Source organism: Tamandua tetradactyla, chromosome 2 (assembly GCF_023851605.1).
Source record: "Tamandua tetradactyla isolate mTamTet1 chromosome 2, mTamTet1.pri, whole genome shotgun sequence".
Lineage (NCBI taxonomy): Eukaryota > Metazoa > Chordata > Mammalia > Pilosa > Myrmecophagidae > Tamandua > Tamandua tetradactyla.
The window spans coordinates 106,630,207-106,654,298 of NC_135328.1; the positions used below are offsets into that span (position 1 = coordinate 106,630,207).

At 40.0% G+C, this 24,092-nt stretch overlaps 1 protein-coding gene and 1 long non-coding RNA gene across 6 annotated transcripts in view; one reads left to right on the forward strand and one right to left on the reverse strand.

The window, feature by feature from the left end:
* The window catches only part of PCSK5 (proprotein convertase subtilisin/kexin type 5), a 441,103-nt gene that overhangs the window by 311,840 nt on the left and 105,171 nt on the right, over positions 1 to 24,092 (forward strand). For both annotated transcript variants that reach the window (XM_077148451.1, XM_077148452.1), the window contains exons 21-24: positions 4,148 to 4,250; positions 10,767 to 10,903; positions 18,395 to 18,601; positions 19,695 to 19,763. In XM_077148451.1, coding sequence (XP_077004566.1) covers positions 4,148 to 4,250; positions 10,767 to 10,903; positions 18,395 to 18,601; positions 19,695 to 19,763 — 516 coding nt within the window. The remainder of the gene's footprint in view (positions 1 to 4,147; positions 4,251 to 10,766; positions 10,904 to 18,394; positions 18,602 to 19,694; positions 19,764 to 24,092) is intronic.
* LOC143673656 (uncharacterized) overlaps positions 1 to 24,092 on the reverse strand; it is a 138,269-nt gene that overhangs the window by 88,369 nt on the left and 25,808 nt on the right. Inside the window, exon 3 of one of the 4 annotated variants that reach the window (XR_013170502.1) lies at positions 16,059 to 17,104. The exons of 2 other annotated variants lie outside the window; for them this stretch is intronic. This is a non-coding gene — a long non-coding RNA (uncharacterized LOC143673656). Of the gene's footprint in view, positions 1 to 16,058; positions 17,105 to 19,268; positions 19,433 to 24,092 lie in introns of those variants that run through there. One more of the 4 variants, XR_013170499.1, reaches the window with a different exon arrangement.

The window sequence follows — 24,092 nt, forward strand, 5'->3', positions numbered from 1 at the left end:
AATGAACTCCAGGATCTGGGAATTAGAAGGCAATTGGACCAGAAAGGACAAACCTAGTTGGTCAACAAAGGGTGTGTGAGGAGGACCATTGCAATAGTTGAAGGAACGATGGAATAGAGAAGTGGTCCTGTGGGCCAGGGATACAGAACTCCTTCTAGCTGCTTGCCAGGTACATTCTGCCTTTAGTGGATCAATCTGCCAGATCATTCTCTTATCACAGGTCTTCTACCAGGAGGACTTTCAAACCTCAATTCAACAAAACAGCTCCCCAAGATGATTGATACGCTTTGAACCCACCCCAAAAGGCACACAATCCTAAAAGTTTGAGGATTAGAATTAAGTACTAGCCTGCCAAGGAACAAATTTATTGTGTGTAAGTAAAGATGTTACAGTCCCAGTTGATGGCCTCTTATTTCAAGCCTTGCTATAAAAGTTCATGCTTAACAAGGCTTTAAAAACTGATTTATTTCATTAGAATGTAATTAATTGAAAGTATTCCTGCACATTTATTATAGTTGGTGGAGAGTGATAAATGTATGAGTTCATTTTCATAAAAACTGTCTTCATACAGTGATATCAAGTTGGAAACTAGGTACTGGCACCCTTGCAAACAGATACCATTATTTGATTAGCACTTGTGGATATAGAGTCACCCAGTACAGTCACACTCTAAAGTTTCTGGTGTCTGAATGATAAGATACATAGATTGGTCTCACAGAGAAGTCTACAGATAATTCAGCACCCCAAGGATGATCTCTGAAGTAACCACCTCAAAAACCAAAAGGTTGGTTTCTCATCCAATGTTCTACCTCCCCTCCATCACTATTCATCCTTGCTAAAAAGTTGTTTAAAACTCACATCACAATTGGTTTACTTATGTTTAGTAACTTACTTAGTTTACATATTTATTTTTTGGTCTTATCTACAAATTTGGCTCTAGTGAAATAAAGAAAGACTACGAGAAGCAAAAGAAAGTGTATTTCTTCAGGAAGCTGTGAAGAAGCTCTTTTGGCATGAAAGCCTCCAAGATATTATTACATGTGTCACAAGCAAGTTTAATTACTGTGGGTGGCCTAATACATGGTCACCTATCCTGGATGATTTTGTAAAATTCATTTAAACTTGACCTGGTTGACAAATACTTTCTACAATGCTATCAAAAGGCAGAGCAAGCCACTTGTACATGTTTTAAGCTGTTTATTCAATTTTTGAGGTACCGTTCCTTCTCATGCTCCTGACTTCTTCCCTGTTCCTTCAACAGGGCTTGATAAATTATAGGGTGAGATGAGAAAGGAACTAAAAGGCAGATGAAATCATTTTGATTGGAGAGGAAACATGATTTGAACATGATAGTAATGGACAAAGTCGCCAGGAAGAAGAGCTTGTAAGACGAGGTGGAAAACAAAATACCGGCCCCTGAAGTCTCTGCTAGAAGTGACTTTTTCTAAGAATGTTGTATATCATGCCTGTCATAAACATTCAGCCTCATTGTGCAATGAAGACAGATGACAAGAATTTGCTGCTCCAACATCTAAGAAAAAAAAAAAAACAAGGCAACTTCACCAAGTCCCTGGAATGTGGCTTCTTCAGTTCCAAATGTCAATGGAAAACTTGTGCCTGTGAGGGCTGGGGGCAGTTGTTATGTAACTAATTGGACATCTACATAAATATGAAAGCCGGGGCAGGTCCCTCATTCTCATCTGTTCTGAAGCCAGAGTTTGCTCTAAAGCTAAGAAGCGTGCAGACTCGAGAGAGATGCATGATTTAGCTGCCCTGTGCTGACTCTCTCATGTAAACCTCGAGGTTATGAAGTTTACTCCATTTTGTTTCCAAATGGTAGGTGGAAAAACCATGTTTTAGAAACAGAAACCCGTGCATCCGTTTCTATAGGCAACAGGTCTTTGCCTGTAAGTCCTCCAGAGTTCAGTGTACAACCTTGCACTTCCGTTGTAATCTTTAGCCTAGACCGTCCAGGGAAGTACAGGGCTGCTGGTTGGCATCTATCTCTTTCAAATCATTCTTCTCAAAAACATTTAAGAACCCAAGAGCAGTGCCTCTAGCTTATTAATCTATATAGATCTAGATCTCATCAAGTATCTGGCGCATAGATGTTTAAAAAATATCCCCGAAATGAATGATTGGATAAACTGTGCTCTCTATGAGCCCACTTTCTTTGGGCATAAAAGTGATCCTTTGGGCATGGAAGGATCTGGTACCCTCCCCATTCCTGTTCCACTCAGCATATATCTTTTGAAAGATGCAGAGTTATCATCTGACTCTTGTGCAGACAATATCCACTTCCTACAGTGGTGTCCTGGTACCTCTGCTCTTAGGCTTACTGGTCCCATGACTGATAATCGCCCTGCTCAGTTGGGTGTCTCCTAGAACACAAGTGGGAGGGATTACAGCAAGGACAATAAGTAAGCAGTGGAGCAGAGCCTGAATAAATACAACGAAGGTTGTATAAACACGATAGCTCTAGTAAGTGAGACAATCCCAATTGGAAATCACCATCCTACTAGAAAGATGCCCCGGTTGTTGTCTGCATTGGGACTACAATTGCCAAAGCTACAACTAATCTATCCAACTCCTTCATACAAGTTAGTAAAAGGTGCTCCATATGCCGGAGTGCATGGCTTGAGGAGACAAGCAGCACTGGACTTCATCCTCCATGAAACCCTTTGGGCAGGCACCTTGTGCAATGAACAACCTGTGTATTGGCAGGCTTCATTTCTGTTGGCTGTTCACTCCTTGGAAAATCATTACAGAGCTAAAAATCACAATCCCATTCTACAAATTACACATCAGATCCCCTGGTCAGTTTGTACCTTGGTAATAACTAAATGACATAGAAGAGCAGAGTCCAGGATGTTGGGGTGTGCAACTAATGGATGCTGGCATCACATTGAACATGTGCTTTTTCCCTTCAGTTAACAAAATGAATAGGATAACTCTACCTGAAATAGTTTTTCTGCTTTGTAAGGGCATACTGTAGCTGCCACTTCATTTTCATCTTTGTGGTTTCGTACTAGGAGGTGGAAGACTTACACAAATAAGGTTTACTTTATGCAACTCTATCAGTTTGTTAACGCTAAGGGAAAAGGCAGGAGGATGCATTTCCTTCCACCCCTCACCAGTCAAGTCTGTGTTTCCAGGGTTTTTTTCAGTGTGACTGCAGTAAATCTTAGAGTTTCAGTAATCCCATTTGATTAAACTATGGGTGAATCCTGCTACCTTACCACAGCAGCTGGAGCGCAGATCGACAATTCTCAGACATACTCACAGAGACGTGAGAATGGGGTGGAGGGTTAAGTAAAGGGTGTAACTAGGATTGCCGAAACCTGAAATTGTATTTTTCTGACCTAGAAAAAGGGATGCTTTGGATCAGATAATGGCAGGGGACGATGACTGTGGTATAGACAAGTGATTGAATTCAATGGGTAGAGACCCATGTTTGGATTTTCACCTTCAATGAGCTTGGCCTTTCTACCACCTTCTCTTTGGGGCTAATTTCTTAAATATTCACGAGAAATTTATGAGACTGGGCTTGCTTCTGTGGGAAGGCCTCATACTTGGGAGAGAAAAACTTTCCAATTAAAGGAAAAATTCTCTGGCTATCTCCTCATTGTTACTTTGTCAGGGTGAGATACAGCTCACATCTGCCAGATGTCAGCCAAGATTCAACTCCCATGGTGGCCAATAGCTACAATTCCCCTGGATACTGGTGGGGTAAAATCAGGGTGGGTCCTGCTTATTATTTGACTTGAACCAAGATTATAACCTGGGCCTCTGAGGACCAGGAGGCCTCAGTCTTTAATGGAAAAGTCAGTAGGAGTTCAGCAAAAAGATCCTGGGAGAAGCCCCCCTTCACCTTCTCCCTATTTATAAAATCTGTGACACATGCTGATTAGATCCAAAATTATGTCATTGACGTAATTTTTTGAGGTTCCAACTTCTGTGGCCCCTGGGAGAGGAGCAGTTATTATTATAAGGTCAGGATTTAGGACTGGCGATTGAAGCCATTCAGGTCTCCGTTCTCTCTATTGCTTTCAAGCAGGCACAGGGTGATCTGGCTGCTCTCAGACTGACAGCTCAGGCCACACTGCCTTGTAGAGATGAAGTAAACAACCAGATTTTATTCCCCCAGGAGAATATATTGATGAGCGTGGCCACTGCCAGATCTGTGATGCGTCATGTGCCAAGTGTCTGGGCCCAACCCCAGAAGACTGCATTGGCTGCCCCATCACAAGGTGAGTGACCTCCCATGACCGCTGGTGGGTGGGGAATACTGGCTGATGCTGGGGCAGGTTGGAGAGAGGGTCTGGGCAGGCTGAGCCTACAGGAAAGGGTCCCAAACTTCTCATGACACAGAAACCCTCCACGGCCTGGCCATGGCATACATCTGTAGTCCCTTCTTCTGAGATGTCCAGTACCCACTGTAGAAACCTGTTCCCTGGTCTCTAGGGCTTTCTCATCAATAAAGATAGTGCCTTTAATATCATTTTTGGTGCCTGGAAGTTCATTCCTGACTGCTTACCCATCCCTCGACTATCACTTCCATCTGCAGGTCAAAAACCTACTCATATTTCTAGAGTTAGTTCAAGGGTGAACTGTCCTATGAAGTCATTTCTGACCTTTTCCTGTAGAATTAATGCTTTCTCCTGTTGGCTTCTCTGACATCTATGTAAGCTTCAATAAAAGTACCTGGAGCATTTTAAGACATTGTTTATTAAAAGCCTGTCTCTCCATTAATTTGTAAACCCCTTCAAAGATACTTATCTTTGTATCTCCAGTAACTATTACAGTGCTAAAAAGAGAGTAGGCCCTCAATAAATGTTTGATAACTGAATGAAGGAGGGAATAACAAGAATCTAAAAAGCATGAGCAGCTATGCAAATATACTGGGAATTTCTGATGAAGAAAATAGGGGGATTATTAAATTTTTAGATGATGAGCTTCTGACCCTAGCATTTAATATTTATCAGTTCAGTGAGTGTTTGAATGAATGGCCTCATCTCTACTCTGGTAAATGTGTAGGAAACAGAGTCTCTTTCTACACCAATATGACAAGACTGCTCCAGAGGCCAGTGCTTTGCAGCTCTGTGATAGACTTTTACTCTGCCTTGCACAGCAGTCATTTTGTCTGATTCTTCATCTGGACTCCATTGTCCTTAAGAGAGGAACTCTGGCATACTCATCCTTTTACTTCCCACAATGCTCAACACTTAGTAATAATTCAATAAATGCATCTGTCTTCGTTTCCTGGAGCTGCCATAATAAAAGGCTGCGAACAAAAAAAAGCAATTTACTGTCTCATAGTTCTGGAGCCTGGAAGTCTATAGTCTGTAGGGGAGAATCACTCCTTGCCCCTTCCTAGGTTTGGTGGTTTTCAATCATCACTTGGCCTTCTCCCCTGTGTCTAACTGTGTTTTCCAATTCTCCTCAATAATAAGGACACCAATCGTATTTGATTCAGTCCCATCCCAATCCAGTTTGGTCTCATTTTAACTAATAGCATTTTCAAAGTCCTATTTCTAAATAAGATTACAGTCACAGATCTGTGGACTAAGACTTGAACATCTCTTTTGGGGGCACATAATTCAACCCCTAACCACACATTGTACTGAACTTGAAGAAGTGTGTAATCAGTATCATGGGCTTGGCTTTCCAAATAACCCCCTTAAAAAGAGGAAAGAAGGAAGGAAGGAGGGAGGGAGGAAGGAAAGAAAGAAAGAAGAAAAGGAGGGAGGGACAGAAGAACAAAGGAGACAAATTCTTAAGAATTCTCAACGCTAAATGTGATAACATTTTCCAAGCATCTCTCTAAGATATCTATGCCTTTAAATATTAAATTTGTTTTAAAGAGCTTCAAGGTATGCTATAAGTACAGAGAGCATTCCCAGAATGAGGTTCTGTTTCTCCTCTGACTCACCACCATATCAACAATCAAATCCCATTGCATACTGTAAACTAGGGAAATATTTTGGCATTTATTTGGTAAGTCAACCATCAACATCCACTGTACACTGTGAAGTTGTAATTGCTCCAGACTCATAGAAATGAGAAAAAATTCTATCATATTTAAACCATTTTTAAAAGTCTAAGCCCACCAGTATAAGATCAAAGTACACCTGCTCAGTCATCTTGGTAGTTACATGTATTTGTTCAAATAATCTATACTCTATCTTTTGAAGAAAGGAAAACAGTTGTAAAGATCTAGAATGAATGTTTCCTCTTAAGAAAACCTAGTTCCATAGGAATAATTTTCTTCTCATCTCTCTGAAAGTTCCATTTTTCTTTCTCCTTTATTCTTCCTTGATATCCACTATTTGCAAATATGTCCAAAAACAGTGTTATATCATGTAAAATAAATGGCCTGATATCTTTCCTTTTCTGAAGTTTCCCTGAAGGAGATTGGACATGAAGAGAAAGAAACTACATTACAACACTGTGATGGTGACTCATTTGATCTAGCAAAGGTAGAAAGTATTCAACTTTCCCTTTGTAGAACTAGGTCAAGTCAAGACAAGTCACAAGCACCAGTTTTATGTCTAAACCTGAGTTAGGTACAGGGTCATTGGGCTTTTTCCCTACCCCAAGAAAGACATTGCCAAGGAATGGTGAAGCACTTGGTGACAAACAGAAGGGAGCACCAGGGAAGAGAGGACAACTGATTGAAATGGGGTTGTAGAGGAGGTAACCCCTCCAGAACCATGGAGTGAGGAGTGAATCCCCCGACCTCTCTTTCCTCCAGCTCTCAAGACCTGCTGGGGGTTCCCCTTGTCGGAAACCCATGGGAGGCCAATGAGAAGTTCTAGTTACAAGTAAGAGTGAGTGAGCTGGGGGTTACAGTCCTTAGTGGACATGCTTCAGCAATCAGAGATTAATCATGATAGTTGGTCTCTTTGAGTTCCTTTCCATTCTTAAACACTTTGCTATCTCCAGTCCTGGTTGAATGAAGATAATTCCCAAAGGAGATTTTGTCAGGAGAGGGACGTTAACATTTAACATAGGGATTTGCTTCAGAATGATATAAGAGAGAGATAATTCAAGTGTGGATATAAATATGATTGGCTGTTCATTGATACTTGTTGAAGCTTGTTGAATTCATGGAAGGCTGTTGTACTGTTATGTCTACTTTTATTTACATTTAAGTTTTCCTATAATAAAAATTAAAAGGTCAAATAATTTAACCCCAAAGTTGTTTTATAGGAAATCAAAATTTTAAAAGTCCTCTCTGCATCTTGTAGTTTTCCATTTATGTTTCTATAAACCCTCCAGTTTCACTCATTACAAACAACTGAAAACTTGAAGGAAGCAAGTACCCCTTTGGCCCTGCTATTTAAGATGCATAGCTCTGCAATGTCAAGGTCCTTTCTACTCAACCTGATTTCCCAGCCTAGTTTTGAAGAGGTTACAGAATCAATGAATTTTTTAAACGCATTATAAGTGACCTCTGTTCTTCTCCACCCTCAAATGTTGTTTTTGAGCTGCTTCAGTGAATTCAGGAAAAGAGACATTTTGGAGGATTTCATTCTATTAGAACATTAAAACACCAAAAAATTACATTAAGGGTCTTTGTGATGGCCGAGGCAACAGTTGGCACAGAGGACCAGCTGACCCTGACTTGCCGTCTTGACCATTCCCATATCATGCCTCCACAGGCTGGGAGCTTCTGGTGATGTTGAGGACATCCTCTCTGCTTGGCTTTTTAACCCTTGGTTCCCTTGAGCTTTGTTGGACCTGGGATGGCTCACTGTAACTCGGCACTGAAAAGGTCAATAGCATATGTAATTTGCTGGAGGGAAGTTCTTTCTCTGTAGAGGTTAACTTGTCTGGGTGTCTCATGAATTCACAATGTGAATGACTGGTGCTCCCAGCTATGGCTTGAGTTGGCTTTAAAGAGAATTTTCATCAGCTTCATGGAGCCCAGAGCAAGGTATCTGCTCTCCTCCATTCCATAGACACCAGTAAATCCATTGAAGATTTACTGGTGTCTATGGAAAACTGTGGCGATTCAAAGTGGTACTTCTCTTCAAGATCTTTAACAATTTTACTTGAGGGAAATGGAGCATGCAGGGTGTATTACATTGTTATGTAATCCAGTGCCTTCATTTAAGCATGACCATTTTCCCATTTAAGCATGACCATTTTCGCTCTTTAGAAAGCCTCAGAGTCTCACAGAAATTGGGGGTGTCACTATGCGTTCCTCAGGGTAGATGTGGAGGATAGTTTAATGCACTTTTACGTGCTTGATATTTCCTTAAAACTTGAGCACTTGAGTGAGAAAGGCAGCCCATTACATACATAGACATGAAAGAATCATACTATCTGCTCCCACCTTGTGTTTCTGGATAATTTTAAATATTTCCTACTAAAAACATTAAATCTCCTCCCCAAAAGAAATTGTTTACCCCCTAAACCAAACTCTCATCTCTTCCTATAAAGGATAAAATGATAATGTACTTTATAACCCTTTTTCAACTGAATTTAGACCCCAAAGTAAAGAAATTCTACTCCTCTTTCCAGCATAGCATCAGGGAGCTAAAAAGCTTAGAAGTCTCAGAAAGCTCTGGCACAGTTCTTCATACACAGAGGTGTTTTAGTTTGCCAGGGCAGCTGTAACAAGTAGCACAGACCAGTCTACTTAAACAACAGGAATTTCTTGTCTCACAGTTTTGGAGGCTTGGAGACCAAAATCAAGGTGTCAGCAGGATTGTGCTTTCTCTGAAGTCTAGGGTTCTGGTGGTGATTGGCCAACAATCCTTAACTCAGTCCAGTGCCTGCCTCCGTCTTATGGCCACCTGGCTCCTCTGGCTCACTTGTCCATGTTCCTATTGAGATTTCCTCTCCATGTAAGGACTCTAGTTGAATTGGAATAAGGCCCACATGGATTCAGTTTGGTCTCTTCAGCACTCATAGGACCTTCAAAGGTCCTATTTACAAATGAGTTCACACGTACAGGACCAGGGCTTAGAGCTCAAACATGTCTTTGTAAGGGACATGGTACAATCCATAGCAGGAGGACTTAAAAACATCTAGCCACATCCAAATTATTCCTCCAAAAATCTTCTAAATCAGAAAGTAGAGCCAGTCTGGGCACAGGATATTTGCCATTGGCATTAGTTCTCAAAAGCTGGGCTGGGAGAACAGCTTTCTCATGTCACGTGGGGGTGCCTGGGATCTATGTTGACGAGGACCAGCAGGTGTGTGTGAGTCTGTTTAAGCCTGGGACACGCTCTGCAGTGGAGCAAAAGGATCACCCCCTCCAGGGGTGCTGGTCTCCAGACTAGTACTTGAGGGTTGAGTCCAAGAACAAAGGTGGCTTTCAGTCTTTCATTGTTGGCTTTAATCCCACTGCATTTCCAAACAGATGCAAATTACACAGGTTTTCGGAACATGGGGACTAGATGACTGCAAACTAGTCAGTGTTCCTGAAGCTTGCCCCCATGCCCCCAATTTCCTCCAAACCTGGAATTGAAATGGCCCAGCCCCAACTCAGGGCTGGAAACAGCAAGGTTTAAACAAGCCAGTGCCACTCCAGGAACAAGTTGCTCATGGTCTACACCTGACCTTTCCTGTAGTGTCCAACCTGAATGAGGAGGGGACATTAGGGAGAACAGGAAGCCCTTTGCTACACTTGCAGTTAATCTCAGAACTGATACATTATTTAAGAGCTAGTACTCTTAGGAAGCTGGTCTTCATTTTGGAGTCACCTGTATCACTTAGGAATCATTTAGCACATTTCCAGTAATCAAGCTATCAGTGAGCAGAAGGTAGAGTAGCTGTTTTCAAAGTCTGCTCCTTGGACCAGCAGATTCAGCATCACCCAGGAACTTGCCAGAAATGTAAGTTTTCCAACTTTTTCCCCAAAACCTACTGAATGAGAAACTCTGGGGATGGAGCCCCCCAGGTCACATCATGTGCTCACAATACCTGTCTGATTCCTACACTTGATATACATTTTGCATTTTTCTGAGCAGAATTCTTAGATTTGATTTACTTAACCACATTTGCATTTATGATTACTTTGCAAGTAAAAGAGAAGCAAAATTATGAAAACATTAACAATGAAATTATTGTACATACTGTATGCATGTAAAACCAAACATTTTAGAGGTCCACAGTGCTCTTATAAGTGTTCGCAAGCATGGTCAGAAGACAGAGACTGCAGTACTCCACACATTAGGAAACACTTGTAAAAATGACACTCAAAATCAGAGTTCATTGATTATCTGCAGTATGCCTGGGCCAAATTTATAAGTAGCACCTAAGCTGCAGGATGGTGCTTTGTTTTACCCGTGGAACATCTGCTAAGTTAGCATTTCCCTTGCAAGGTGTGAACATGCTGATAATTAAAGGAAAAATATTTTCTCCAAGACCTATAGATTCGGAGGCCCATTTAGTGTCTTGAAAGTTCAGAAACTTCCATCTGACTGTTGGCTGGGACTGCAATATGGATTCAATCCCTGTGGGCACTGCTTAGCTTGTTTGGAAACAGAACCAGTTACTGCATCCTCTGTTCACTCCAGTGGGTCTCTGGTGTGCCTGCTTTTGGTCCAAATCTTAGGCCAAGAAAGGGGATGTGACTAATATTTCACCTACTCTATGGAAAATGGGTCCCAGGTATCTCCCTTGTTCCTAGAACATTGAAACCAAATCTGCAGTGAAATGTGAACATCACATGCTCCGAAACTTAGGGCCATTCCAGAAAGTCACCCACACAAACTCTAACTAAAGTCTCTTCTCCTCTACTCCTGCCCTAGGATTTTCGACAATGGCCGCTGTGTTTTCAGTTGTCCCTCACGGAAATTTGAATTTAAGAGTCAATGTCATCCCTGTCACCACACCTGCCAGGAATGCCAAGGAAGTGATCCTTCCAACTGCACCTCGTGTGGAGCAGGTAAGGGAGTCTGGCCACTCACTTGTTCTTCCTTGTCTCAAATATGTTATTTTACCATTGACCATTATATTGTTTGACTATAAGATTCATCTCTGGGGTCAAAGGATTAAGATTAAACAGGTTTCCATAAGATAGCATGTACAATCAAGATTTTGCCTGACAGTAATGGTTGATGGCAGAATTCTATCACAGAAAATTTAAAGGCCCTTCTCTTTGTCATTCCCCTCCATAAACTTCTACCTGCAGTAATAAAAAATCCTGCATTAAAACAAGAGAGTGTGCTTAGAATTCTCTCCAGCCAACACAACAAACAAACTCACTGCCCTCCCCCTCTCTACATGGGACATGACTCTCAGGGGTGTGGACCTTCCTGGCAACATGGAACAGAAATCCTAGAATGAGCTGGGACTCAGCATCAAGGGATTGAGAAAACCTTCTTGACCAAAAGGGGGAAGAGTGAAATGAGACAAAATAAAGTGTCAATGGCTGTGATATTTCAAACGGAATTGGGAGGTTATCCTGGAGGTTATCCTTATGCATTAAATAGATATCACCTTTTTAGTTAAGGCATAACAGAGAGGCTGGAGGGAACTGCCTGAAAATGTAGAGCTGTGTTCCAGTAGCCATGTTTCTTGAAGATGATTGTATAATGATATAGCTTTCTCAGTGTGACTATGTAATTGTGAAAACTTTGTGTCTGATGCTCCTTTTATCTACCTTATCAACAGATGAGTAAAATACAATGAATAAAAATAAATAATGGGGGGAAAAATGTTAAAACAAATTTAGCAGATTGAAATGCTAATAATCAATGAAAGGGAGGGGTAAGGAGTATGGTATGTATGAACTTTTTTCTGTTGTCTTTTTATTTCTTTTTCCGAATTGATGCAAATGTTCTAAGAAATGATCATGATGATGAATATGCAACTATGTGATGATATTGTGAATTACTGATTATATATGTAGAATGGAGTGATCATCATATTTTATGAATGTTTGTGTTGTTTGTTGTTATATTTTTTAAAAATTAATTTAAAAAAAAGAGAGAGAGTGTGGCTAGAATGCCTGCCTTTTGTGCAGGAGACCCGGGTCTGATTCCTGGACCATGCACACACACAAAAAAAAAAAGAAAGAGAGAGAGAGAGAGTGAGAGAGCATAAAGTGTCTGCTTATTGTCAGGACACAAAAATCTCATTCACGTTATTGTAGACACATACTTGCCATCCCTGAGCAGATGTGAGAGAAAAGCTAAGAGCTGTCTTTCCAGAGAAGGAAAAGGAAAGGGTTAGCAAATATGAGGTCAGACATGAGGACAGATGATAAAGCTAAGCCTTGTTGAGGTGAAAGTGAAAAGCCAGGAAATTAAGGAAGGCACATTCAGACTTTAAGAAAAAATATGACCATAGAGGCTAAATGAGGGTCTCCTCTCTCCTGGGCCATGCCATTTAAAGGTAGTCAGACACTGTGTGATGAAGATAATCATTTCAAAATGTAAATATGACTTTTCATGTTCCACCTTTCACACTTCTGAAAGTTTTCTGTTCTCAGTGGGCTTATATTCCATGGTCTTAAAGGCCCTCTGCAGTTCGACCCTTGGGCCCTCTTTCAGCCTCATCTCCTATGCTTCACCCCCACTCTTGGACCTTATCTGAAGTCCTATTTTATGTGACCTACGCAGCACTTTTTGAATTTGACCTAAATTTGAAAATTGAGAAATTTCAAATAAGAACCTGGAGTTTCATTTCTCCTGAAAACTTGGATTTTCCCAAATAGTTGGAGATAAGAAGGGCTGCCTTCTTTAGGGGAGAAATGCGCTGTACCTCCACAGTCTCCACCACTCCCAGTTGTCTCACTGAACCTGAGGCCTTCAGTGTCCGCCCATCATAGCACTTACATGGTTATTTTGGAGGAAGAGAACTATTTCTCTTTCCTCTTGCTTATAATAAAATGGAGAAAATAAAAGACGTTCATGCATTTCCAGAAAAATGGGCCATAGAACATGTCTTCATATAAATTTAAATGATCTCTTTCTGTTTCTCCTGTAAACAAAGTATATCTATGTCAAATTTTATCTCTAGCCTGCCATATCCTGTTTCCTTCCTCATCTATAAAATGGTGATAATGGTGGCTCCTTGTAGGATTATTATGAGAATTAATGAGACTAAATGAGGTAAGACAATAGAGAATTTAGGATTGGACACATATTAAGCATCAACTAAGATGAAGTGTTCTTAATTATTATCATTATTATTACTGCTATTGATTAAACCAGTCACTTCACCTCCAAGTCTTTCCTTATCTATAAAAAAAAAAATGTGGGGGAGCATGGATGAGATCTGTAAAATCCCTTTCACTCAAAATTTCCGTACATGGCACAAAATTTTGGATGCTAAACAAATATGTAAAATGTATGTTCTAAGCATCCTACAGTTACTTGGACCAATCCACACAGAAAATGCTCTGGCATTGCTTCCGTATTTCTTTTTGAAAGATTACGTTAAATCCACTATCTTAGCAAACAGTTATTGTACACCCTGCCATGCACAAGTTACCATATGTTAGGTGCCATGAAAAATGCAATAAATAATAGTATAAACTCAACTTAAAGGAGTTTGCAACCTCATATATTGTAATATAAGAAGTTAATGACCAAATGAATGGTAGAAATTCTACCACACGTCAGAGAGAAGCTGTAGTGAGCAGAGAAGGCTTCCTGGAGAGGGAATCGCTGAAGCAGCTCCAATTAGCAGAGCTGTCTGCCTACTAACAGCAAGGTACCCCTCGTTCCAGGAGAATTAGTGCAGTGCAGTAGAGACTTTGGAGACAATACTAAAGGATGGGTGATTGAATAGAAACAGTTCAATATCTACAGGTTTTAATAAAAGGCTAAAAATCTTCTGACTGGGAGCCATGTCTTATCTATAAATCTGTACTATCTGTAGGTAGAAATTTTATCCCTTGTGTAATTGTAATCATGGAGATTTAGCTATGGCTTTCTTTGAAAGTGCACATTTCCAGGGAAGTTGTTGAAGAATCACTCTAAATTCTCCAATTAATCCTTTGCCTTACTGGATGCAATTCATCTAGTAATACAAGAGATAAAGTAGGCAAAATTTTGAAATAGACATAAAATTTGTTTTCAGAGCCCTTCAGTTTTTTCACTTTCTTCCTTGCCAACAGTCACTTGCCCCTTGTGCCTTCATTCTCCCTCTCCTCCTATCACATCCAATGCCTTCACGTTGGTCCACCTTCTCTTCCAACAAGATCAGCCACTTAGGAATATTTGGTAATAGTTAGTTACTCTTCAATATGAATGAAAGCCAATCAGCTTCTTTCAGAGTCACTTGCATTTTAGCTCTTGTCTCATATTGTCACATGAAAGTTTTTGCCACCTCCTGTAGATGGAATCATGCCCCTCACAAAGACCTCATGCAGGGTGAAATAGGCCAGGCACGGAAGGACAAATATCATATGATCTCATGAATATGAAATAATTAGAATAAGCAATCTCATAGAGTCAGAATCTAAAGTATAAGTTACCAGAGTAGGTGGAGATAGGGAATGGGAAATTAAGGTTCAAATTATACAGAGTTCCTATTTGGAATAATGGAAATGGTGGTGATGGTAGCACAAAATTGTGAATGTAAGTAATAGCACTGAAATTTATATCTGAATGTGATTAAAAAGAAAATGTTAGGTTGGGCATATGGTGATATATAAATTTTTTTTTAAAAATCCATGCAATTGCGCTTCGCAAACAGTGAACCCTAAATTAAACCATGGACTATAGATAATAGCACAATTATAAAAGTGTACTTTGATCCATTGTAACAAATGTGCCACACCAATGCAAGGTGTTAATAATAGGGTGATATAAGGGAATCCTGTATTTTATGGATGATTTCTCTGTAAGTGTGAAACTTCTCTAACAAAAATTTTTTTTAATTTAAAACATAATTTCTGTCCTGTAACTACCTGTTGAAGAGTGCTTTGAAAACTATTGTCTTTTTATTAAAAATATAAATATTTTAAAAACATAATTTCAAACCCCTGTAGATGTGAACTCATCTGTAAATGGGATCTTCGAAGATCCTATTAAGATGAGACCAAACTGAATTTGCATGGATCTTAATCCAATGTGACTGGTGTCCTTATAAGCAAAGGAAATCTGAACATAGAAGTTGGAATGAGGGGAAGACAGAAGGGACAAATGGTCATGTGATGGGGACAGAGATTGAGTTACGGATTGTCAGCCAGCCAACACCAAAATGCTGCAGACTTTGGTGAAAGCCGGGCCTGCTGCACAATGATTTTGGACTTCTAGCCTCCCAAACTCTGAAACAGTAAATTCCTGTTGTCTATGCCAACCAGTGTGTGGTACTGTTATAGCAATCCTGGCAAACTAAGACAGCATTTAACAGCAAATAGCTGCCCCTTACTGCTGGGACCAGCTCCCCTGACATATCATCCCAATAATTTAAGTTCTGAGATCCTGGGCAAGTAGCCAAGATTTTATGCATGGTAATTCAATCTATGAGCCATCCTCATATCATCCTGAGCTAAACTACCAGAAAAATGACCAAATCTTGACATAATCCCTGGACCAAATTTTTGGGGAAAGCTGACCATGGTCAAAGCATCTAAGTGACCTCCTTTAGCAGGGCCTGTGTACTTAAAATACCAAGACCCTGCAAATCTCTGTCCTTTAAATCCAATTGATAATGCCCAAAGAGGTCCAAATCATAAAATCATGTCTACACAACAAAAATGGGGAAGGACACCCTTTCCCCCATAACTGAGCCCATTACCATTCATTTGTATTGTAAGTGTTGAGCCAGTTGGATATGTGGGAAACATAGGAATATTGCCAAATATCCATTCACGCATTCATTTATTAAATCAGTCAACAAACATGTATTTAGAACTTACTATATGCAAAACTGTCACCTAGCCCCTGGATGTGGGGGTGGATGGCAACTTCTGGGTGGAAACCATGCTAGGCTTGCTCAGGGCTCTCCCTGGGATCCTTCTCCTTAGATCTGATAGATATAGAAGTTGGGACCCTTCTGTAAGGTATGATGCAAATGAGATTAACTCATGTTTCATAAAGTGCCTAAGAAGAACATAACTTGGGAGACTAACCTTATTTTGATCTCCTGAGATCTCAGGTTCCACTGAATCAGGATGTTATATTCCAGAACGTTGATCTACAATCTTAGAATTTCCAAGTGCACATTCCATCCTCCCAAATGTTCTACATCCCAAATCTTCTACATCTAATTGGAAACCGAAGACATGTTTTTACACTGCCTCCACAAAAGCCCTCTTTATTTCCTTTGTCCCAAGGCGAATAGCAGGCTCCTGGAAGAAATCATGACTAGCAAAGGACCATCTTCTTGCCCATAATCCATGGGGCTTCTAAATAGTGTGACTTCTAAATTGTTTTTGAGCTAGAGCTTTAATTAGGTTGATATATGTGAGGTTAAAGCATTTATAAGTGCTGAACTTCCAAGTCAAAAATAGTCAGATATTGGCAATTTCAGATGATTCAATCTCATATTATTCTGGCCTTCAGTTTCTGTGCTTGCCACTGGGGCTAGTGCTTTCTTTTTCCACAAATTCAGCAGACCTGAATCTTGATGATCAGTGGTGCTGTAGCTCCATATGGCAGGTCACACAATGAGCACTAGACCCGATTATCCTGGGTAAGGCAAATCTGCTATTCTTCATTGTCAGGGGTACATGGGCAACTGACTCAGAGAGAAAGATGTCCCCAGTGTTCTCAGCACAAACACAAACTCCAGGAGAGAAGGAACAGGAGACCGCTAGATGCCTCTTCTAATAACCTTGACTTTTTCTTTTAATTTTCATTGTGGTAGCATGTGCACACATAAAAAATTGCCATGTTAACCACTTTTAAGAATATAATTCAGTGGTATTAATTACATGCACATGTTGTGCTACCATCTCCATCATCCATTACCAAAATATATTTGTATCTGTTGGCCATCCTTTGGAACGGTGAGAATTTCCCATTCCTTCCAATAGCAGATTCCCATAGCCTGGGGTACTGCCTGATGATTCTTTCCTCGCTGAGGCCAGTGTTCACAGAAGTCAGGAAGTCTCAGGAGTGCATGTAAAGGATCTTTCAACTGCTCTCGGTCAAGTGCTTCAATAGGCCGTCATTATAGGACTTGGCAGCTGAGCAAAAATTGAGACTTTAGAAGATTAGCAAAGCATGGAATTTAAAAAAAATGAACATTTTTTTAATTGTGAAATATAGCATGCCAACAAAAAAGCAATAACTTCAAAGAACATTTTAACAAGTAGTTATAGAACAGATTTCAAAGTTTGGTGTGGGTTACAGTTCCAAAATTTCAGGTTTTTCCTTCTAGCTACTTTAAGACCCTGGAGACTAAAAGGAAATCTCAATATAATCATTCAGCAGTCACAGTCATTTGTTAAATCCTAACTTCTTAGTTATAACTTCTCCTTCTCCTTTGATCTTTTTCCCAATCTTTAGGGATATTTGGGTTATGCCCATTCTAACTTCTTTCATGTTGAAAAGGGGCCTTGACAATATAGGATAAGGGGATGGAATAACTGGTTGATGTTCTTGGAGAGTCTGGGAACTCTGGGTCTCAGGACTTATCTGGCCTAAGGAGCCATCTGAATGTTTTAGGTTTCTGAAAAATAAACTTAGTGTGTACAACCTTTGTAGACTCTCAGATAGAACCCTGGGTGTTCTTTAGGGTTAACAGGAATGATGTTGGTTGAGGTTTGGCAAACCATAGCAATTAGCAATATCTAGCTGAAGCTTCATAAGAGTAGCCTCCAGAATTACCTCTCAACTGTCTTTTCACTTTCTTAGCCACTGATACCTTATTTTGTTACATTTCTTTTCCTTCTTCTGGACAGGAAGGTATTGTTGACCTGATGGTACCAGGGCCAGACTCATCCCTGGGAGTCATGTCCCACATTGCCAGGGAGACTTACACCCCTGGATGTCATGTCCCATGAAGGGGAGAAGGGTTACAAGCATGCGATTTTGATAGCAGAATTCAAAATCATTTGGGCAGGTTGCATTTTCATAAAAAGCGTCTATCATTAAGTGCTTGCTTATTCTTATGGGATCTCTAGTGTCCTAAATTTAAGAGGTGCCATAAATACCAAAAGGAACTCTTAGGAAAGTTAACATATTCTGAATTGTAATTATTCACAGAGCATGGCCCACCAGTTTACGGCAACAGCCCAGATAGTAGTCACTGTTCACTCTAATACATAGAATCTTGGAACATGATTTCCTGCAAGAAAAACTTTTTACCTAACAGTATGTAGGTACTGCATTTTCATTATATCCATTCTTGCACTCCTGGTCCCCTAGGAGCAAAAGCACTCGGTAATATCGTTTTTTAGATACAATTTCTTATGTTTGCTTCATGGCTAATTTTGGACATTTTCCCTCTTTTCATTGCCCCTCTAACTGTTCAGACGAACATGGCCGAGAGCGCTTTCTGTTCCAGGGGGAGTGCCGAGAGAGCTGCCTGGCAGGCTACCACCCCACGGAAGGGAACACCTGCCTCCCCTGCCCAGACAACTGTGAGCTTTGCCACAGTCCCCACGCCTGCACGCGATGCACAGACGGCTACTTCATAGCGCCCACCAACCTCACCTGCCAGAAGCTAGAATGTGGACAAGGTAAGGCACCTCTGTGCCCACAGCCCTGCACTAGGAGGTGGGCTGAAGAGCTGTGGGCCTGAATATTTCAGAGACTTGAATTCTCTTCCTGGCTTTACTATTAGCACCTAGGATGACCTTGGGTGACTCCATATTCCAATTAGGGATAGGGACCTCTGCCCCTCTCTCTTCCCGCACACCCCCTTTCTCTGGGTTTCCCTAGGCACAAACTGCAGAAATGCAGCCAAGCATAGAGAAAGTGGTATGGAGTAGGGGGTTTTAGGAAGAATCTAGCAGAGAGAAGATTAGATTCGATGAGATCTAAAAGTCCTAACTAACCATTTTCTCCTTCCCAATTAGTAGATATGAGGCGCTGGACAAAATTAACCTAAGTTCCCCATGGCTTAGTTTCTTCATTTCTGAAAATCATCAAGACATAGCCTCAAGACAAAGCTCCTGTGAGAAGCAAATGAAAATCTGCCCATTTAAAAATATTTGAAAATACTAAAATGTCCCATGAATCTTGTACTATTGTTATGGCCAATCTGTTACCTTTTATGGGAAGAAGGAGATTAAAAAACAATTTTATTATTTTTGTTTTCCTCCAGTATGCTGCAGACAATTATTCTGCTCTCTTTCGGATTCATGCATGATCTGGCATGAAAGAGGACTCCAGGACACCTTAAGAATAATTAAAATGCCCATTCCCTTTTTCTTCTGAATGTTTATTAACATAGTACAGGATTTAAAACAAATAACAAAACAATGTTTTGGAAGGCAGATTAAAAAGAGAGACAAAACATCTTCATTTTCATACCCAATTCCATTTTCTCAGAGGCAGAGCTTCTTTCTCTAATAAATGAAATATACCAGTTAACATCAAAACTAGTTACCCGGCATATATTCTAACCATATTCTACTTGTACCCAATCAAGCTGACCCAACCTATTAAACTAATAGGAGATAAAATGTGGGTGACACCTATATGGCTTTAGGTTTCTTAATTGCTCTATAATGTGCTTAAAAATAATTTATACGTTAATATATTACCATAACAATGAACATCTCCACTCAGTGGAAATGAGTCATGTTTTTCATTCCTTTCATTGCACAGGTGAAGTACAAGATCCTGACTATGAAGAATGCATTCCCTGTGAAGAAGGATGTCTAGGGTGCAGCTTGGGTATGTCATCTCCCTCTGTTGCTTAAGGAGTTGAAATAGCTGCATCTCTCTTCACACACCCTCACCCTGTCATCATTGCTGCTTCAGCAGGGACTCTCCTTGTCATTGTCACCTCACCCTCAGCATCCATTAGGTAGGCTTACTCCCATGCAAACCAGGAGTCATGGTAAAGAGACTTTTGCTTTTGAAGTGATGGAAAGGCCTTTTCTCTTTTGCATAACTAGAGTTCAGGAAAGGACAGTGGGAACTTTTCCTCCTCTGCTTGTTAGCTGGTTGGCAGGTGGATACCTATTGGCAACCATTTGTGAAGGTACCCAAAACTGAACCTCTCCTCTGCTTCTCAAAGTGACAGCTTTTGAAGGTGAGGCAGTGGTGGGGGAGAAATAAACTCAGGCAAAGAGATGCCTAATTATTCTAATTCACTTGGAGTGTAAAATACGAAAGCTTGTGGGAAGAGAGATAGAAGGTTTTCCTTTAAAAAAAGAAAGACTCTACTGCACGGAGCCGAAAACAATCCTTAGAGAATGAAACAATGTGGTGACAGTGCAGTTGGAATCCCCATTAAGGAATGAAAAACACTTATCAGTCTTCAATATAATTCTTCAATTCAAATAAATAGCCCCTCCTTTCTCCCTGCTCCCTTGAGCTTAATGGGGGCAGTCTATAATGTACAGCACCATTGGACTGGATGTAAAATAGGGAGGCCACCAAATTCCAGGAATGCATCTTAATGTCAATTGAGGCAACATATAGAAAACAATTATCATGTGGGTCTGGGAATCTTTCAGAGGAGGTTAACCCAATCTAAATCAAAGATTTATGGAATGGTTTCTTTTCGTGAAACTTCCATGACACCTGTGATTGGTTAAGTAGTGCTCTGAAACTTTAATCTGCAGGCAAATCATGAAGAAGTTTGTTACAATTCAGATTCTGATGCAGTGATTTAGAGTGAAGCCTCAGAACGCACATTTCTAACAAGCTGCCAGGTGGCATCAATGCTGTTGGGCTATGAGCCATTTTTGAAAACTCAAGAGGTGAGATGGTGCCAGGATTAAGTAGGTTTTTCAATGGCTTTATCTAATGGATGTCACTAATTCTTAAATATCATACATGAATTCTAATTTATCTGGTGGGTAGTCACCCTCTCTGTCTCTTTGTCTTAAATGCAAAAGATGTATTTTTAAATAATATCTGTAACTATAAAACAGAGTTTTTAAGAACTTGAATGCCATTTCCTTATTACCTTTCACTATAAAATGAGGCATATTTTACTGGAAAATAAAATATAATAACAAAGTCATACTTAGAAGGGGATAACATTTAGAGTCAGAGATTTAAAGGTAGAATACTAATATTCTGGGAAGGAAAAACAGGCCTAAACATAAATTTTAGAAGTACAAAAATAAAAATAGGCAAATTCTTGTGTCTCCTATGTGATAAGAGATGGTCTCCCAGGGAGCAAGGATTAGTGTTCTGACTACCTTGTTTTCACTTTTTTGCCTATTTGCCCATTAGGTTTCACACTCCTTCTAATTATTGTGATCTCCTCTCCTATCTCTGCTCTGTGTGTCCATGCTAGCAACTTTGTGCTTCATGGGGATATTTATGTATCTACATCCTTACTTTAGTTTGTTAAAACTGCCAGGTTGCAATATACCAGAAATGGAAGGGCTTTTATAGAGGGAATTAAGTTACAAGTTAACAGTTCTAAGGCTGTGAAAACTTCCAAATTAAGGCACCAACAAGAGGTTACCTTCACTCAGGAAAAACTGATGCAGTCCAGATCACCTCTGTCAACTAGGAAGGGATATGGCTGATGTCTAATAGGGTCTTTGATTCCTCGTCATCCCATCAGCTGGAAGGGCACAAGGCAACGTCTGCTAGCTTTCTCTCCTGGCTTCTCATTTCATAAAGCTTCCCCAGGGGCATTGTCCTTGTGCATCTAAAGGACTTTGGCTGTATGAATTCTGAAGCTTTTTCCAAATGGCTCCCTCTTAAAGGACTCCAGTAAAGGTCACATCTCCATGGAAACAACTTAATCAAAAGATCCCACCCAGCAATATTGAATGAGGATTAAAGAACACGGCTTTTCTGGTGTACACAACAGTTTCAAATTGGAACAACCCTAGACTTGAGATTGGTTTTTCTTGGCTCTGCTCAGAGATGGGAGTGGAACAAGAGCACTCAGCAAGTCAGATGCTGGGAAAAGTGGATGCTCCTTCCATATCTTTAAGACACCTTGAAAGGGATGTCCAAAGGTGTGCGTTCATTCAGGATCAGTGAAGGCCTTGGCGTAGAGGTAGGAAGCAGTGACAATCGGGGTATCCAGGGATCTGCCCTGTGCCCTCCCACTAGCTCCTTAAATGACCCAGCTAAAGACAAGACCAAGGTGGAGCTGTGGAGAAATGAATTCCATGGCCCACACTGATCATCAGGGGACCAAAGAATCAACTTGAAAGGAGAAATAAATTAGAAGGATAAATTAGAAGAACTTTACAAAGTTACTATTGAAATATTCAGTTCATGTCTTCCTTTTAAAAACTTTGTTATTGGGTGCCAAGTGCTGTCCTTGGCACTGGGAATTCTAAGGTGATAGAGTGCGATCCTGCTGTCAGGCCCTTCCTGACCGTCACTCCTGGAACCAGATCTTCTACAAGGCAACCGCCGGTAAAGATGGCTACAAAGTGCTGTGGGATCCTGCGAGAGGGTGACAACAGCATTCTAAATATGACATGGTTGTTAATTTCTAATTTTGGAATTTTTAATTCGGAAATTTCTCTTAATTTTTGAAGTCTTTGTAGATTGGGACTTGTGCATTCTTGGATTGCGTTGACTCAATTCAATTATCACATTTTTCTGAAGCCTTTGCTGATGTCTACTGTAGAATTAATTCTTTTTCTTTTTCCCCCATGGCACTTCATGTGTAGGCCAATAACAATAACTTATTACAGCTGACTTGTGTAATATTTTTTGTGTACACCTTTTTCTGCCTAGACGCTAAACTACTGGAGAACAAGCTCTGTGACTTATACACTCTGCTTCCACATGACTTAACACACACGAAGTGTGCCCAGCATACAATAAATGCACCATGCATGTAAAAGTTTTGGTGAATTGAATCAGAGAGTTGTCCAAACTCAAAACATAGATACATGACTCAGGATGCCCATTAGATATGATGTTTTCTCCAATCGATGTTTGTTTATCGGCCAAAATGAAGAGGAAAAAATTCATACAATACAAAAAAATAAATGATTTTTCATAGAATATTATGATTGAAAGGGAGAATTGAAGAGGACATGGTTTACTCAGTTTTCTAATTTTGAGAAGATATGAATAATTTGCTATGAATTTTCCTGAGAGTCTTCTCATGAGAAGGGACATTATTCTTTGAAGAAAACTCAGTTTTGTCCCTTTTTATTAATGTAGACTCATCTTTGGGCCGGATATAGAAGATCTCTAAAGGAGTTAGCAGGAAAGTGAAATCTGTCACTTTGTGGCATGATCTAAATACGGTAGACTGACAATTAGCTGTTGGAAATAGTGAGAATTTTCTCTGAGTTTTTCATTTATATTCAGATATTTGGTGCACTACAGATTAAAATCTATCTTTTACAGCTAATAAAAAAGAACTCATGTACCGTTTTGAGTGGCATCATGTCTAGTTCCTTGGTGGAACTAGCTATTTGATATTCCAAGGAAAGATTACCAGGAAGGAGACAGAAAACAAAATGCATGACCAAAAATTGATTGTTCCATCTGGAAGAAAATATTAAATTTAATACTCTGGGAAGAAGCAAGGGTGTTTTTATTATTATGTGGTTAGGTTTCTCTTCTTTACCAGGCTATACAAAAACAGATATTATTTTATATTATCATTTTGTTTCTAGAGGATTTAATGCCAAATTCTTTGTCTTTCTAATAAGTATCCGGAATGGAAAGTTCAAGATAAATGTATGTGTTCTAAATTATATTTTTTCACTAATTGAAGTGAGAAGTAAATGTAGGGATTTTTTAAAGAAAATTCTTTTCATTGTTTTCCAGTAAAAAAAAAATATTGTGATACAGGAGACCCAGGTTTGATTCCCGGACCATGCACCCCCCCAAAAAAAAAATATATATATATATGTATATATATAGTGAAGATATACTGTTTTGGTTTGCTAAATGCTGCCAGAATGCAATAGACGAGAAATGGAACTGCTTTTAAGAAGGGAATTTATTATGTTACAAGCTTACGGTTCTAAGGCCAGGAAAATGTCCAAACTGACATCCAGAGAAAGATACTTTTACTCAAGAGAGGCTGATGTTTGTCACATGGGAAGGCAC